Below are 18,614 nucleotides of genomic sequence, written 5' to 3'. Positions count from 1 at the left end.
GGACCTCCATGTCCTCATCTTCAACTTCTGCTTTCCTTGGCTCCCGTATACTACAGGTGGATTTCATTGCTGTCATGGAGCAATTTTTTGCTTGTAGTTGATCTCCTCTGACTTCTTCAATCCCATGCTCTGTTGGGAACCGTAGTAGTTGATACAACGTTGAGGGAACTGCCCCCATTGCATGCAACCACGGCCTTCCCAAGATGATGTTGTATGGTGAGGGCGTGTCAATTACCAGAAATTCCGTCTGGATCTTCTTAGTGCCGGCTTGTACTTCCAAGCTTGTTGCGCCTAGTGGCCATGTCGGCGTTCCATTAAAGCCGACCATCGGGCCGCTGGATTGTTCTAAGTCATCAGGGTGAAGGCCCAGCTCCTTGTAACATCTGACATACATGATGTCATAGGAGCTGCCTTGATTTATTAGGATGCGTTTCACTTGGCACTCCACAACCTGGAGGGATACTACCAAGGCATCATTATGCGGATGTTGGACCAATTCCAGGTCGGCTTCAGTAAAGGCTATCATCGGCCCTTGGCATTCTTCTGGCTGATGTCTCTTCTCCCCGACTTGGTAGACATGCTGTAAATGTCTTACCTTCTGGGTCTCCCCTCTGACTTCGTTTTCGTTGACCCTTGAGTGGATCACATTAACCACCCTCGGTCCTCCTGCTTGTGGTGGCTGTGCTGGGGGAGGCGGCGCTGCTGGTGCTTGAGGCAACCTTGCCTGTTCTTCCCTTGTCCTGGCTTCATCGACCAGGTCCCTCAGAAGGCCTTGTCTCACTAGGTCCTCCAAGTGTGCTTTCAAGGCTCTGCAACCTTGAGTTGGGTGTCCTTCTTCATTGTGGTAGGCACAACGTCTACCAACGTTCCTTCCCATGAATTCCCGTGGTGCTCTTGCCGGAGCCCTGAAATAAGGTTGGTTTCGAATTTGATCTAGGACTTTATGGATTGGGATTCGGAATATCGTCGTTACTGCCTGTTTACTTCTCAACTCTGTTTCTTGTTTGGTCGGCCCATTGTTGCCTCGGCCTCGCTTCGGCGAGCCATTGCCCTTTTCTTGCTTTACCTCTTTGTTTCCCGATGTATCTTCTTCGGCTCTGGCGTACTTCTCAATTCTTGCCATGAGTTCTTCCATGCTTTTTGGCAATGTTTTTGCCAAAGACTTTCGTAGTGGGCAGTCATCTTTCAGGCCGTTCTTGAAAGACACGACCGCTACCTCTTGGTTGCATTCGGGTATTCGGTTGAACACCTCGTAGTACCTCTTCGCATAGGCCCTAAGGCCTTCTTCCTTGGTGATTCTTAGAGCCATCAAAGCATCAACCCTCAGGGGTTACAGCTTGTTGGTCACGAACCTGGCCACAAACATCTCGGCCAGGCCTTCCCATGTCTTTATGCTTCCCTTTGGTAATTTATGGAACCAATTAGATGCAATTTCCCCAAAGGATGAGGGGAATACTTTGCAGAGCAACGGCTCGTTCCCGCTATATAACGCCATTGAATTCAAGTATAGTCCAACATGAAAGTTTGGATCTGACTTGCCATCATAAATTTGAAACCTCAGCATACTGAATCTTTTTGGTGGTTCGAATTTGTCCAGTTCCACCGAGAAGGCTGTCTTCGGCTTTACTGGGGAGTTTACCTCGGCTTCAACATTCTGCTGCCTCTTTTTGAGGTAGTCCCTCAGGTCTTCTTTGCTCCTTCCTAGAGCTCGGCTGTCTATGGATTTTAGTCTTTTTGGTACACTGCTTTCGTCCTCGTGGTGGGCCCGTTTGGATTTTTCTCCATGGGTTGTGTCAAAGCAGAGTGCTTGCCTTTGAACATGCCGATGTTCTCTGGGCTCTGGATTCTTCATGTGGTGCGTCCTTCGGGACTCTTCTTGCCTCGGTTCTTCTCGTCCGACTTCCCTGGAAGGCCGGTGAGAATGCCTTCCGCTCCTGGTATGCTGAGGGACGTCGGGGATTGTTTTTCTTCCGCCCTTCTGGGCGTTGGTTGCTGGCATCGGCGTATCTTGCAGCGGGTATGGTGGCTGCATAACATTATTCTGCATCATGAAGTTGACGACTGACTGAAGGTCTGCCAACTTGTTCGCCAATTCTTTTACTTCCTCATCCCTCTGTAGGCATCTGTCCCTCCATACCTGGAGGTTATCTTCATTGTAGTACTTTCCTTGGTCTGTCCTTTTTGACGTGTCGCCTTCCTGGATGACGTCTTTCTCTCTGTGACCCTGGTCACGGGCTTCTGTATTGTGGTTGTCTTCTTCAATGTCAAGGTCAATTGGTCTGCCACTCCCAGCGGGAGCGTCATCCCCAATATTTTCCTGCTGTCCGTTACTGGCCATCTATTCTTCCTTCGTTCCCACAGACGACGCCAAATTGTGTGGGTGAAAATCTGACCACACTGCCTGCTTAGTAACCAGCTGGAGAGCACAGGCAGAATAGATGGCTTCAGTAACCTGTAACAGAAAGAAAAGGCTCCGGCGGTGGTTCTTCCACCCGGGGGCACTCCGACGATCAAGTCAGTATATCTCTCAAAGATAATCAAGTGCAAAACTTAATACTCAAAACATAAATTGCATACCTTAGACCCACGGGGGTGCCTCTCTTTTATAATATACTCAATCCAAGTCCTACTAGAAGTATGACTTCTATGAACTCCAATTTAGTGTTTACTTTGGACTCTTTAAGAGATAAAGATAAACTCCCTAAGAGCTTTATCCTTATTTTGGTTAAGTCCCCTCTTCGTCTTAGGACTCTTGTCCATTATTCGTTTATCTCGGATTCCAATATCTTCGGAGTTAACCTCGGCCTCGCCGAGATCATCTCGGCGTCACGACCAGGACACGTGGCACCTCGGCTGACACGTCGGCGTCACCATGCCACGTGTTGGTATTCAGAAAATATATCCCCACAATATTGAATCACAAAGACCTCAACGTTTTTACCTATATTATATAATATAATATAATATATATATATAGAGAGAGAGAACAGATTTCATATTCAGAATAATAGTTTTCAACATAATTTTCCTGGATAACTAACACTATATTTGGTAACTTAGGGGAGAAGAAAATAAATGATTAAGTAAGTTATAAGAGAAAAGAAAATGAAGATTGTGATTTCTTTCCCCTTTATTTGGATAGATAAAAGAGAAAAGAAAAAAAAAAAAGATATGATTTTTCTCATATCTTGTTTGGTTAAATTATATAAAAGAAATGAAATGATGTAATGTTATATTATCAAATTAATCTTTCTATAGGTGTTAGTCCTTTTATTTGTTTTATATCTAAAAAGATTGTTTTAATATTATAACAAAATAATATTTAATGGTTTCATTTCTCGTCATTTTTGGAGAGACTGAAAATAAGAATTATAAAAAAAATGTGTTTCTTCTTTCTTTCAATTTCTCTTCATGTTTGATAATTTAAACAAGAAATTGAAATTCATTTTTTTTTCTTTTCTAAATAAGTATATTTTTTATCTTTTTAGACTAAAAAATTGAGGTTGAAAATATGGATGTTTGGATTAACTTTTTGACTTTTTATGAAAAAATGTATAATAAAAAATTGTAAAAATTAATTTGTAGGGAAAAATTTGAATTGGGAGTTTTACAGCCGTAATTATTGACTTTTGATAAATAATATTAATTTTTTAACTTTTTGAATAATTTTTTAATTTTTTTAATTTTTTTACAAGTTCCCAAAGCCAAAGTGTAAATATTTGTGCAAAGATTATCAACCACCCTTCAACTGGTAGTAGAAATGATTTTTATTTTGTGAGGTTATGGTTCATCGACAGAAAGATGGTGAACTACCCTTCAGCTGCCACGTGTTATGCCAACTGTTCTTGTCAACCACTCTTTCTACGGGTAGGTAGCATTCAGCTGGTTTGATTTTGGTTTTCAAAAAATATTTTTCAACAAATTTTATTTTTTTATTTTTCATATATTTCTTTTTTATTTTCAATAATTTTTTTTAATATTTTAAGAATTTTTTTTTTAATTTTTAGACACATCTAACATAAATATACTTAAAAAGTATAATATTTATGAAAAAATCTTTAAAAAATTCACTAAATACCAAAAATATAAAAAAATATGAAAATTTAATACATTTTTTATATTTTTATGTATTTATTAATTTTTAAAAATATTTTTTCACAAATATTTATTTTTTCACAAAAAAATAGTAAAGTACATTTTAAAAAGTAAAAAAAATTGCTTAAAATTTTAAAATTATTAACTAAAAACAAAAAAAAATATAAAAAATAAAAATTTTAATTTTCAAGAAACTGAATTCATAAAACTTAACCAAAACACTGATTATTATTCTTTTTAACCCATTACTTTCTTCAAGCAGTGAAATATTTTAATTTATTTATTTATTTTTGCTGGTTGGTTGGTGGGTTGGACAAACACAAGGACAGAAGGGTCGAAAAGCAAAATTTTCAAATCGCTTTGCAAAATTCATAATCAAACACATAATTCAAAATTACTCAAAATTTAATTTAAAAAATAATTCCAAAACTCATAATCAAACACACAATTCAAACTCTTTTAATGATATAGCGTTGAAGATGGTTAGTGATGAGATTATTAAATTATTTTTATAAAAATCTAAAAAAATAATTTCTATATTTAAAAAATATCTAAAACAAATATATTCTTTTTTTTAAATAACAGGTTGCAATTGCAAAACAAAACAAAAAAAATAAAAAAAATTACACTGTTCCGGTCAACCGGCCGGACGTCGGGGTAGACCCAATCTACTCTTTTCAAAATTTAAAATTTAAAAATTTATTTCAAAATACTTTTCAAAACTCTTAACCAATCAAATTTTCTCTTTTCAAAACTCAACTCACAATTTCACGCTCAAATCACAACTCAAAAAAAAAAAAAATATTTAAATTAATTTCAATTTTCAACTAATCTTGTGGTTTCCTAAATTTAAATTAATTTCAATTTTCAGATAGACAATAGTGAGGTGGGGGGATGACAACCAGGCCCATTGATCTTACGGAGCCAATATTAGGTGCCCATATTGAGACTAGTACCATCCATCACTCTTCTTCTACACGCACTTTTCATACTGGACCTGCTATTAGCCCATGTGAAATATTTTTATTTATTGTTGCTGGTTGGTTGGTGGGTTAGACAAACACAAAGCCAGAAGGATCCAAAATTTTAAAATTTCCATGGTAAACCCACTTTCATCTTGTGGTTTCCTAAATTTAAATTAATTTTAATTTTCAGATAGACAATGGTGAGGTGGGAGGGTGACAAGTAGGCCCATTGATCTTACGGAACCAATATTAGGTGCCCATATTGAGAGTAGTACCATCCATCACCTTTCTTCTACTCTCACTTGCCATGCTGGACCTGCTATTAGCCCATCTAAGGGTGCATCAGATTGGAGAGTATATGTGTTATTTTATTGGAGAGTATATGTGTTATCTAAAAGTTCTGTTTTAAATTTTTTTCAATCAATTGGTCCACGTAAATTTACTCGGTCCACAGGGACATACTTTTGAAAAATGACCAAACTACCCCTTCTCCTCATTGTCATGATCTGTTGAGTCCATTCCCTCCCTCCTTATACAACATAGATGGTCTGATCTGTTGAAATCCATTTCTCAAAACCCATTCTCTCTCTGCTTCTCTCTCTCTCTCTCCACAATCAATCAAACCCAATGACTCTCTAGCGTCGTCGCTAGAAACGTTGTGTCGTGACCCTAACACCCCCACCCTCCCTGACTCCACCTCCGTCTTCATCGACCCTCGCATCAACCTCCACAACTACGTCTAGTCCCTCATGTACACCGACGACCTCCACCATGACTCTGTCACAGGCCGACGGTGAAGCTAACTTAAGTCTTTTCTCTCCTTGCATCATAACGACGTTAGTGATTTGCTTCAGAAATTGCTAGACCCAGCTGAGACCTTGTTCGAAAACTTCATATATACTCCAGATCTGATTGAACTTCGATCATCTCCGACGATCTCTTCCGCCGCAAAACAACACCGTTTCTGATAATCTCTTTGATCCAAATTTCAACAAAACGCATATTGCCCCTCCGATCAGGGAAGGGGAAGAATGGCGGTGTCGGAATCATCGTTGCAGCGGCAATTGGTAGCGGAACGGGCTGGAGTTTCAAAAAGTTCGACCTTTAGGGCCCACCACGTGTTTCGTTTTGCTAATCGGGAACCGGTCAATGTGTAGAACTCGTCGAGTACTATATGTTTGTAAAAAATCAAGGTGATCGGATATCGATAGCTATCTGATCGTACTAGTTTTTGGTCAACCGTTAACTATAATACCATCTATTTTTTATACAAAACTGATTTGATCATATAGTTAGCGATATCCGATCAACGTGATTTTTTACAAATATATTGTACTTGACGAGTTCTACACATTGAACGGTTCAGATTATCAAAACGAGACCTGTGATGGGTCTCCATTGGCCCGACATTACCCTCAAATTTAATGAAAAAATATACCTAATTTTCTTTTTTTCCCTTTGACAGCTGACTTCCATCAGTTCGTACCAGTCACGTCAACTAGTTGATTTGTATTAAAATATTGTGTAAATTAATTTCGTTATATTTTTAATTTGTGAATAATGATAATTTTTTAACTTTTATAATAACTTTCTGACTTTTTAAATTTTTTTTAGGATGCCAAACCATGCCTTAGTGTATATTTTAATAACAAGATTAGAACAGATAAAAAATTAACAAATAGAATCAGGGAAAAAATTGAACAAATAATAAAATTTGGATAGATAGATTTAAATAGTTAAAAGAAAAAAATGAATAGATAATAAAATTTAGACAAATATTTGAACAAATATTAAAAAAATTCAATAGATAGTCAAAAATATTTGAACAGATAAGGAAAAATTTTAAACAAATAAAAAATAATTTGAACAAATATCGACAGAAAGTCAATAGATAATTTAAAAAAGTCAACAAATAGATAAGAGTAAAATTAGAAACAAAATATTTTCCAAAACAAATCGAAGAATTTTTCACCAAAGTATTTTACAAATGGTGAATCTCTCATCAACAAAAAAATATTCACTGAATTTAATGTCTTATGCCCTCTTTAATTTGGACTTTTTAATAATTATCTCATTATTTAAACCTTTTCAAAAATTTTGAATTTGGAATAGTAACCAAATTCAATTATAAAATATTTAAATTTAAAGTCTAGAAAAAGTATATATATGTATTTTTCTTTTATCTTTGATTTATTTTATAACTAAATAATATAAAAATTAAAATTAATATTTTGCAAATGGGCCAGGCAGGTTGAGTTAGATTAAAAAATTTTATCTTAAATTTAGTCTTAAAATTAATTGAGTTGAAAATTTTAATCTAATCATACCTCATAGGCTAAATATTTTTTTTTAAACTTTAAAAATATTGAGCTGAAGTAAACGGATTGAGCGAGTAACCCTAATTCAACTCACAATTCTGACTAATTTCAACCATCTTAATTCACCCCTCTCTAATAACCCTTGTCACCCTTTGAACCTCTCCATCATGCATTGCCCCTCTCCACCCACTAACACCACCTCACTCACCGCCCCGTCGAGCCCAAGCCTGCCATCACCATCTTGACCACACCCTAAGGAAAATTTGACTGGTCGGGGAAGTAGGATTATTATATGCTCAATGTGGGTTAGGCTAGCGAAGCCCAAAACATAATTGAGGCGGTTAAAAGTATACCGAACTGTGCTATATATGTTATGAGGGAATAGTTTGAAACATAATTGAGACTGGTAATCATACCCACTTCATTTAAGAGAGAGAGAGAGACAGAGACAGAGTGAGAGCGCGAAATCAAGAGGCAGAGGATAATATATGCAGAGCACAGAGCACTCACAAGAAATGGAAGAACACGGTGGGTTCGAATCCAACGCCGTCAACGGCCTCGCTATGCTCACCCTCAATACCACCACCACCGAACCTCCGCCTTCCTCCGCCACCGCCCATTGCTGCACCATGTGCGGCTCCTCCGTCAAAAGACGATCACCCTCCTCTTCCTTCCTCCAAGAACCCACCCCCAAGAAACAACAACTCACCCTCCTCACCTCCTCCTACGCCGCCAATAAATTCCTCCCTCCGATCAATTCCGACACCGCATCGCCACCCTCCGCCTCCACTCCCCTTCCCATTCTCCGCCGCTCCTTCTCCGACCCCATCAACTCTTCCGGAACCACCAATCCCACTCCTCCTTCCCCACAATTTTTGAACTCTCTCTCACCAGACAATGCCAAGACAAACGCTTCAGCCACAACCCCGTCTCCGGCGAAGTCCACTGCCTCTCTGCCACCTCTCCCCCGGGTTCTCCGCCGATCAGTCTCCGACCCAACTCAATCCGCACCAAGAACATTCTCACACTCACCCATTTCTGGCGAGTTGGGTTCGGAGTTAAACAGGGGAGGAGAGAGTCCTAGTTCCAAGAGGCTGAAAAGAATGAAGGATCGGATGAGAGAGATGATCCAATGGTGGGATGAAGTCATGTGCGAAGGCGGTGAAAAAGAATGTGGCTGTGCAGAGGATGACAATGGCGATTTTAATGGTGCTAACAATAATAAGATTACAGAGGATGAAATTGCAGAAGGGACTGAAACAGAGGAAGCTGTGAGTGTGGAGAGAACAGGGGAGTGCTTGATCATTCACTTCAAGTGTCCCTGCAACAAAGGCTATGAGATTCTTCTTTCTGGCAAGAACTGTTACTACAAGTTGATGTAGAGATTCATACTTCTATACCCATTTTCATACTGAGCATTCATCATTCTTGGGTTTCATTTCTTTTTCAAAGATTCAAAATTTTCTTTTAGATTTCAGGTTAGTGCTCATCATTCTTAGGATTCAATTTCTTTAAAATTTTCAAAATTTTTAGGTTTAGGTTGTACCCATTTTCAAGTCAGTGTCCATTGTTATTTGGTGTCTTTTCTTGAGTCTTCACTTTGCATATTGGGTTTTAGATGAATTGCTAGCGATCTGTTTGTTCTATAGAAATGGGAATGATTGAATTCACTTTTTATTTTCTCTCTCATGGTTGGATTCCAAAGATCTTGTGATGATTTTGATTGAATGATTACAAAATTCTGTTCATGGTTGAAGAAAATGTTTTTATGTGATCCATTCCATCTTACCGAAACACTTTGTTACATATATACACCGACATAAAATGTCTTGTTCATTTGGGATATAATCCATGTAGTAAAAGGATCTTGAGGGTAGGTCTTGGTCTATTCAAGAAGTATCTAACAAAGGGTGCTTGATTCACACACAAAATATCTTGTGCTTTTGATGGATTTACATGAGTATGAAAATATTCAAGAAATTGCTTGATTCACACCGTTCATGACAAAGGTTATCATGCCTCAGTAATCAGAGCCGAATGTTGGAAAATCAGTTTCTACAAACTGTTTATGTGTTGATATTAAGAAAGTGAGGTGCGGGAATGAATTAAACATTCATTCAACTCATTGTTTCAGCAATTTAGCTACATCAAGTGATGGGAGTTTTTTTAGTAACTAGTACTGTGAGGATAATAGTTGGCATTTTGTTTGTCAGTTACCAAAAAAAACTGGCTACACAAGCACTACTGAGAAAAATAACCTTAGTAACAAAACAGTACCTCCACACAAGTGACGCCCATTATTCAAAAGAAATCTTCTTATACATTCCACTCGGAAAAATAGCTAAGTTTGATGGACCAACAATGTTGCAGCAATGGACCAACTGTTCAGCAAGCCTTTACAACGCCACTAGAAAGACCCACAGAAAGAAACGGGATCCAAATTTGTCATGGTTTTTCACCAATAATATATCTATAAAGTTGAGTTCACTAAAATGTAAAAAACTTTGGATACTGTTCTTTCATTGGCCCTCAATTGATACGAAATTGGAGTTATTATTACCCATGATCTTAAGATGGCCTTTTCTATTCAGAAGCAATTAGGAATTGGAATAGTGATTGCTTAGGCTGCTAACTTTCATTCTTTCGATAATTTCACTTCATTTGTTAGCAACCTTGTGGCAATGGCCATGGACATGAGCTCCTGAATAAGAAGCTTACAGGCATAAGGTAAATACACCTGTGCACAAAGCCAATAGAACATATTAGATAAGCATAAAAAGGTATACAACATGTTACAAGTGAGCCCATGTTTGAGAGAGAGAGTGAGAGAGCCCTTTTACCTGAACAATGTCAGTTTTGTTTTTGCAACTTCTACACTCAAAGGAGTTCTTCTTAAGATTGGCAATTGCGACTAAACCACAGTGCTCGCAGACATGAACTCTATAGGCATCACTCTGGTCAAACAACCTCTCTTTGAGGAAGTGTGCAGCCCCATGAGCAATCATGCAGTCACGCTCCATTTCCCCAAATCGCAGACCTCCATCACGCGATCGCCCTTCAGCAGGCTGCCTTGTGAGGATCTGGACTGGACCCCGCCCACGAGAATGGATCTTATCATCCACCATGTGCTTCAGTCTCTGGTAGTAAGTTGGGCCCAGGAATATCATAGAAGTCAGCTGTCGTCCCGTGTGACCATTGTACATTGTCTCAAAACCTCGCATTTGATACCCACATTTGTGAAGTGCTTTGCTGATATTGTCTAACTAGGAGTACAACATACATTTGTTAGCTAAAAATTCATTCTGATGATTAATCTGTTGTATTATTGATCTGTTTAAATAAACACAAATGAAGATACAATAAGGGTAATAGCATAACTATTTATTCAGTCATCAGCCATGTTACACACACACACACACACACAGAGATACATGTTCTTTGGATCTTCTTGTAGGTTCCTAATCTATCAAAATCATATACAGCATGTGATTTTTTACGCAGGAATTCAACTTTCTTTGGCTTATTTAGCCTCGAATCTAGAGGTCTCAAAGGTTTCAGTGAGGCATGTTGTTTATTTCATGTCGTATTTATACTTACAGTAACATCAGTGAAAGGAGTTGCATCTCCTTCCTTTCCCACATGAGCGGCAACTTTCCCCATGATGCACTCGATGAGCTGACCAACTGTCATACGAGAAGGAATGGCGTGTGGGTTCACAATGATGTCGGGAGTGATTCCCTCAATTGACCACGGCATATCTTCCTGTGTATAAGTCATCCCCACTGTTCCCTTTTGCCCATGCCTACTGCTAAATTTGTCTCCAATCTGAGGTATTCGAACTGATCTCATCCTGATTTTAACAAATCGCAACCCATCTGCATTTGTGGTCAATAGGACCTACCCAAAAAAGGGAGAAATTTTTGATTGAGTGAACAACTAAACAAATTATAACTTAAAGGATCAGTTGCAGCATATGAATGGAATTGTACGGTACCTGATCCACCATTCCACTTTCACTATGGCGTAAGGCCGTGCTATGATCACGACGTGTGTATCTTGAAGATGGTCCTTGAGTCTCTTCCGGAACCATTGGTGTCGTCTTTCCTATAATAACATCTTCACCTGAGACTCTTGTCCCCTGACATCAGTAAAAAAACAGATGACGTGCACAATCTAGAGGCCTTTGCAAGGAAATAAAATTACGCAAATGTTTTATATTCATAAACTTACAGGAGGTGCAAGGCCATCATCATCCAATTTATCATAAGATCCATGTCGCATTCCCTGCCAACAGAAGCAGAGTTTCGCTCGCATTCTTATGAGAAAAAAAAAAGACACATAGAATAGAACATAATGTCTTGTAGATAAAGCACTAACCATGGTGTTATCCCGATTAGGACACCCAAAGTCCTCTTTGATGAGTGTCCCCATCTTCTTCTCCTCATCCCTATCAAATAAAAGTAGAAAAACATTCCACACTTGGGAGAATATAAATAACTCATCCAAAGTTGTATATACCTTACCTGTATGAACGGAAAAATAGAGATCTGAAGAATCCACGATCAATTGAAGACTGGTTCATAATTAAAGAATCTTCTTGGTTGTATCCCGAATAGCAAGCAATTGCAACAGTGGCATTCTTTCACAAAACCAAGACAAGGACTAAGTCAGTACACCAAAGCTCAGTGAGAACACAGATCAAGCAATAATTAATACTAGGGCTAGTGTTTACAATGCCTGCTGGTAGCTGCCTAAAATGCAAATGCTCCATTGCACGCGTAGTAACTAGGGGCTTCTGAGGATAGTAGAGAACATAGGCTAGTGTATCCTGTATCAAGCAAAGACCAGTGGAGTACAATGTGAGAGACAATCAGAAAAAACAGGGAGATACATTTTGTGGTAGAGAGGTTGCTCGGGAGACAGGATCTGAGCTAAAGAAAAAGATCAAAAATACCCACCATTCGTAACTGGTAATTGGTCACATATATTCCCATGGCTTGCTTCCCCATTGCAGACTGGTACGTATTACGAGGGGACTGCATTGCTTCGCCAAATTATAAATGAAACAAAAAATATATATGACCAAGAGCACAAAGAACAACCTGACCTGGTTATGATCAGGAAATGGTATGATAGAAGCACAAACACCCAATATTAGCGACGGATGAATTTCACAGTGAGTATAGGTTTCAGAATAAGCCTCATCTGGGTTGACCCGCGAAGTTACAAGATCCTGAAAGAAATCAGAAAATATATCTCTCAAATGTAATAGAAAATTGAATTATTGGAGATCGTTAAATACTTACATTTATTGTCATGGAAATCATTGTAGTCTCCTCTTCCTCTGTATCAACATACTCTATGAATCCTTTCGCCACAAGATCATGCCAACCACTTTCCTCAGGGGACTCCTGAGAAAAGAATCAACTGCTTTAATAATACCAGAGGGGCAATAGACTATGCGAAAAAACTCATCATTAGTACTACATACTCTTTGCTGCAGAATCAGGATATCTTTCTTCTTTATAAGCAGTTTTTGTTTGTCCACAATAAACAATGGTCTACTACACCGGCCATAGTCTGTATAGAGCCGGAGCTCTTTCAAACGAATGTCACGGATAACTCCAACTTCAGTGTTGACATCAACCTGTGGATGAAATATGAGCATTTAAGTCAATAAAATCAGTATCTAGAAATTTGTAGTAAATCAAATATCAAATTGATACTAGAGCTCGTTTGGCAACATCACTTTTTAAGCTTAAAAGCCAAAAAGTCAATAAAAAAATTAAAAAGCTAATAACCTATACCAAAAAGTCAAAGATTCTATTTTCTCTCTACTTTTTACACATCTTTTCGTAAAAAAACCAAAAAATCATCCCAAATATACTAATTTTTTTATATCATATTTTGGCCAAAAAGCTAAAAAATTACTAAAAAAGCCTATTTCCAAACACTGACCTGTCGCCTCAACTGTCGTAGAGTTTTCACCAAGAGCTCAGGGTTACGATGAATGCCCACCCAGCAACCATTGACAAAAATTTTGGTGGCCTGAGGGATTACTGCAGGAGATATTTCCTACAATTTGAAGGGATACATAATAAACAACATTTGTGAAGAGATAAAAATTTCAGAGTCCAGCGGAGAGTCAGAGGCACTTGCAATGGTTATTTACCTCGAAATTTTCTGTACTCCACTCTTCCAAAAACTCCAAAATGGGATGTGCTGCTGATCCCACTGTTATATACACCATCAATGCGAGGTTTTTTACCAATCCACAGGCCTGATAACACAGAGTTTAGTAAGCACGTATCAAGTTTAAAATCTGCAAAAAATAATTCATCATTCCAACTCAAAAAATAAATAAATAATTCATGTATGATCATTCATTACTTGTCCTTCAGGTGTTTCTGCAGGACACATCATTCCCCAATGCGAGTTGTGCAACTGTCGCGGTTTTGCCAATTTACCTGGACACATAAGAATGAATGTCAAAAGAAAATTTAAGAGAACCAGTGAAAAAATTTGCAGCCTTCTGAAAAATATATTAAAAGGAGTTTGACCTTCACGTCCAATGGGTGAGTTTAACCTTCGCAAGTGGGAGAGAGTGGATGCAAATGTTAAACGATTCAAAACCTGTAGACATAAAACTACCCATAAATGAATTGAAAAGGAGAACATCAAGGAGAATAAAATGAATGAGATAGGATCCGACTTGTGAAACTCCAGCTCTAGTGCCAGCTGCATTTGCTTGTCCCCAGTTCCCAGTAGCAAGAGAGTACTTAAGGCCACTTGTAATTGATTTCGCTTTAATTGCAAATTGCAAGTTAACATCCTTCCCGTTGTCAACGCACTGGTCCACGAATGCAAATCTACTCAGTTTCAAATTACAATATACCTTATGATACTACTGAGGTAAAATGATGAAGCCAAGCGAAACGAGATTAATGAGGAAACCTTCTGAACATAGGACCTCACATCCCTGGTTAACTTTCTGAATAACTGCATCAATTTAAGTTCACATTAATGACAATCAGAAATATTTGAGCCTTCAAATTGCCATAATATCCAAAGAGGTTACAGATAAAGGACCATTCGGAACAAGCCTCCGAGTAGAGGACCAGCAAGGTCTAGTCTCTTATTTGCATAGTGATCCCTATCATCTTCTGGCCTTCGACCAAGGGCACAAAGTAAAAGCCGATGAATAATATACCTAGTGAAATTAAGAACAATCAGTAACATTTTCTGGAATATGAGTCCCAATATGAGTCCGAAACTAAACATACCCAAAATAGTAAGCCTTCTTAGTTTCACAATACTCCCCAGTACCAACATGTGGAAGCATTTCTCTTTGAAGGATTTCTTTGGCATATCTACAAAATAGACAAGCAAGTTAGCTAAGAATCAAATATGACTATATGAACTGAGCAACAAGTTTGTTCACCTAATCCTCTTATCTCGTGTGACACCCACAGTAGATCCTCTTTTTCCAATATAGTCTAATGCAACCTGCAACGGCAAATAGAAACAACTGTTCATACAGCTAAATGAACACTAAATGATGAGACTATAACAAAATAAATACCTGTTGATTTTGAATCACAAATGCCTCTTCCAAGGAAGGACGAAGTAAATCCATCATTTGAATATCAGAAAATTCATAACATATGTGCTCTAATATGTCCTTGTCTGCAACAAATCCCAATGCCCTGAACACAACTACAATTGGGACTTCAGTCCTTATGTACGGAAGGGTAGCACGGATGTATTGCCCTGAAGATCCCTGCATTTACTTACAATGAAATATTCCTCACATCATCCGAATTGCAAAGGAAAACAATAAAAAAACAAATTTTCCATAAAAGTGCACATAATGTAGTGTTTGCAATACTCCACAAGGACTAATGCAGTGCTGCCAACACTAATACCCCTTTAACAATGCTAGGGACATGTTTTTAAGTGTCCCTAAACTAATTCTTTGCTTACCCCTTTGGCACTTGTGGTAGAAAGCATCCTGACAAACATGCCACTGGGTGGCCTGTTTTGGGACTCCGCCATAGACCGAACCTCGGCCACAAAAGCATACTTGTTAGGCTGCCTTTTCTTAAACACATAGACATGGTTGGTGCTCATCTTCTCCTGAGCAATCAGAACCTTTTCACTCCCATTGATAATGAAATACCCACCTTGATCAAATGGACACTCTCCAAGTTCAGTCAAATCCTTCTCTGAGGTCTGATACAAACAACAATAGCTTGACCGGAGCATTATTGGGACCTAAAATGTAGCAAGAATTAAGACAAAAAAATTCCAAATACACAATGTTACATATATATCCGTGATTTAGAACTTAAATTTCAATACCTTCCCAATAAAAACTTTAGTAAACTCCTGTGTCTCAGTGACCTCTTCACAGTCATGGCCTTTCTTAACAACTCTCTTTGTGACATCTACATACAAGGGGGATGAGTAGGTCAAGTTCCTCAACCTTGCCGCCTTTGGGAAAAGAGAGGCAGTCTCTCCATCAGACTCTGTCATCATGGGTTTACTCAGGTATATCTGACCGAAGCTGATTCGGTAGATTGTCTGCATTAAGACCCAAATAAAAAAGGTAGTTTGAGCCATTAAAGGCCAAACAAGGTCTATTTGTATCGTCAAACTAGTTACATTTTCATAATGTTGAACTTGTTTGCAATAATATGAATGAATAAAATGAATTTTTTTCTCAAGAAAAGACAGTTTTAGTAATTTTTAGCTTGGGAGAAAAAGTATTTTTTTTAAAAGATAGTTTTTTTTTTTTTTTTAATAACCCAGGACATGATCCTTTCAAATCTTAAGTTCAGACTTCAGCCACTTGCGGGAAAACAATGTCTTCAGGTTTCAAAACAATAACCTTTCTTACTATTGTTGAGCTCTCTATTCAAACATATATGAATACAGATTTTGATTTACAGTACGAAAGAGGAAAATCACATTTCTTTGTCTGCCCTCACTCAGTGTCAGCTATGAAGACCTAAAGTCTTCCATTTCAGTTTATTTGCTTTTCAATCAACTAAAACCAAGACATTAAGGCCTTTTGTTTTTGGACCTGCACCAAAACCCAAAAGGCTGGTTTCGATTGTTGGAGGCCCAAAGTGTCTATTTCATCTTCAAACTGTGAAGATCACCATCCACTGTTAAGCTAATTAGTGAAAATGATTCACAAACACAAAAAATTCATTCAAAATAATGTGACCGTGTCCGTGGTTGTTAGAATATTATGATTCATAATATAACCAAAATAATTTAACTCATGCTGATGAATCTTAAATTTTGTGAATTTTATGATTCATGCAATTCACTATGATTCATTGGGATAAAAAGGTGTGTCACTAATATTATTCATTAATTTAATAGATTTCATTACTCATACTTGCTACATATAACATTATAAACAAATGTGTTACATATTACATACTAAACAAAATATGATACACAAATATAATCATCATAGTACTATTGGACAACAGTTAAAAACTATATAGATATAGAGAGTTATAATACAGCCCTTAAAAAGAAAAAAAAATAATGCAATTATTGCATTCTAGAGATTACAATGTGGTATATTTCACTAATCAAAAATGATTAACCCTTCAAGTAGTTTCTTAAATGAGAAATGCTATATATTTCATTTTTATTTTTGTCACCGTCTTGTACTGCTATTTATGCGAGTATTCCTAATTAATTTATTTGTTTGGAAACAAAAATTAATGAAACAATGAAAACAAATAATATAATGTCATGTGCAAATAAAATAAAATGGTAAAAATAAAAAAAATAAAAAACTGGTATCAAAGAGACCAATGTATCACATACCATATACCTCAGGGCTTGGCACTGAAAAACTGCTGAGGAAAAACAGTACATTAGTCATTCTTTAATAACAATCAGTTCTTTGCTTTATTGACCTTTTTGCGAACAACATACACATGCATAATACAAATCATACACGCATTCGAAATGCGATGACCAGACAAATATCAGACGAAGCTAGGGTTTCACAAAAAGTAGCCAAATTCGAGAGAGAGAGAGAGAGAGAGAGAGAGAGAGAGAGGACCTCGACGAAGTCGGCGTGGCGGCCGGGGTTATGCTGAGACTCGGGTCGAATCTCGATAGCGGCAGACTCGTCGACGATCTCTTGCATTGTGTTCTGAATGAACTCATCGAAGGAGTCGAGCTGTTGCCTCACCAAACCCTTCTCTTCAAAGTAGGCACTTATCACCGCCCATGCATCCTCCTGAGTGATCTCCTGCTCCTCTTCTTCCTCATCCTCATCGTACGCTTCCACTACACCATCACCGTGATAATTCATACTCGGATCGTACTCATCTCCGCCGTACATTTTTTGGGCCCAGAGAAACAATGATCAAAACAGTTTTGATTGTTTGAAATCAATTGAATGTTTCTACTTTTTGATAGTTGTTCTTTGTTCCCGATCCATTTTTTTGGATTTTCAGCTCAGGAACCTGATATAGTGCAAGTAATATGAATGTACTTTTGAGTTATTGAGTGTGTGCGTTAGCGTTTTTTTCTGAAATTTTGTTGCAGTTTTGAAACCCTAGAATGGAAATGGGTGAGAGAGAGGGGACTCGTCTGGCCAGTGGCTATCGATCCGAAAATGGGAAGAGGGGGTTGGATATATATATATAGGGATTTATCCTGACGTGAGGAATCACTAGGTTAGTTAAGGTGTGGTGCTTGGGTGGCAAGGCTGTGGTCTACTGATGGATTTTACTCAATCCGATCTCATACCATCTGATCCGATTCGATCTAATTCGTTTCAGGTTGTTTGAGACATGTTATATAAGTATATTTTTTGATTTTTTAATTAAAAAAATAATATATATATATATATTTGAAATAATTTTTTAATTTTTTATAAAAAATTGTGTAATAAAATATTATAGATTCACAATAGACTAACCAAATTGTTAACTTCCGAGGTGTGCATGAATTTTATTTTTTTTAAATGGGAATTTGTGGCTTGGAGTGCGTCACATCTTCTCACTTTCTAAATGTATGCGCAAAGTACATTGACTGAACTTGTCGAATAAAAATAATAATAATAATAATTTCCCCACATGCTTATAGTATGAATTTTTTGACTTTTTTAATAATTTTTGACTTTTTAACTTTTGTAGTAGATCCCAAACAAACACTTAAGAGTCCGTTTGACAAGGAGGTTTGGGGTTATTTTAGT

The 18,614-nt window shown here is 37.5% G+C and overlaps 2 protein-coding genes across 2 annotated transcripts; one reads left to right on the top strand and one right to left on the bottom strand.

The window, feature by feature from the left end:
* Positions 1 to 7,723: 7,723 nt before the first annotated feature.
* Positions 7,724 to 9,066, top strand: LOC114274030 (uncharacterized). Its single transcript, XM_028215888.2, has one exon. The coding sequence runs from the start codon at positions 7,867 to 7,869 to the stop codon at positions 8,758 to 8,760; it is 894 nt and encodes a 297-aa protein (XP_028071689.2). The 5' UTR covers positions 7,724 to 7,866; the 3' UTR covers positions 8,761 to 9,066.
* Positions 9,067 to 9,677: 611 nt separating this feature from the next.
* On the bottom strand, positions 9,678 to 18,007 carry LOC114274029 (DNA-directed RNA polymerase II subunit RPB2). Its single transcript, XM_028215887.2, has 25 exons — positions 17,472 to 18,007; positions 15,740 to 15,961; positions 15,362 to 15,652; positions 14,961 to 15,158; positions 14,820 to 14,884; positions 14,662 to 14,748; positions 14,468 to 14,588; positions 14,333 to 14,377; positions 14,091 to 14,228; positions 13,939 to 14,011; positions 13,769 to 13,845; positions 13,551 to 13,658; positions 13,337 to 13,453; positions 12,870 to 13,025; positions 12,685 to 12,789; positions 12,486 to 12,611; positions 12,337 to 12,414; positions 12,111 to 12,206; positions 11,902 to 12,017; positions 11,756 to 11,825; positions 11,609 to 11,662; positions 11,373 to 11,516; positions 10,976 to 11,275; positions 10,219 to 10,641; positions 9,678 to 10,115 (listed from the first exon to the last, which is right to left on the bottom strand). Exons 1-25 carry the CDS (start codon positions 17,754 to 17,756, stop codon positions 10,014 to 10,016), a joined length of 3,597 nt encoding a protein of 1,198 aa, XP_028071688.1. The 5' UTR covers positions 17,757 to 18,007; the 3' UTR covers positions 9,678 to 10,013.
* Positions 18,008 to 18,614: the final 607 nt, after the last annotated feature.

This window comes from Camellia sinensis, chromosome 8 (assembly GCF_055761805.1).
Source record: "Camellia sinensis isolate YWXY chromosome 8, ASM5576180v1, whole genome shotgun sequence".
Lineage (NCBI taxonomy): Eukaryota > Viridiplantae > Streptophyta > Magnoliopsida > Ericales > Theaceae > Camellia > Camellia sinensis.
Note: the sequence above shows the minus strand (reverse complement) of the source record. Positions and strands in the feature narration are given on the sequence as shown.

Excerpts from the sequence above, each read along its gene's own strand:
- LOC114274030 (XM_028215888.2), top strand. The coding sequence starts at position 7,867 with ATGCAGAGCACAGAGCACTCACAAGAAATGGAAGAACACGGTGGGTTC.
- LOC114274029 (XM_028215887.2), bottom strand. The coding sequence starts at position 17,756 with ATGTACGGCGGAGATGAGTACGATCCGAGTATGAATTATCACGGTGAT. Across the intron at positions 14,749-14,819 it reads ACACGAGATAAGAGGATTAG|ATATGCCAAAGAAATCCTTC; the intron begins GTGAACAAACTT and ends TCTATTTTGTAG. Across the intron at positions 11,517-11,608 it reads ATGATGGCCTTGCACCTCCT|GGGACAAGAGTCTCAGGTGA; the intron begins GTAAGTTTATGA and ends TACTGATGTCAG.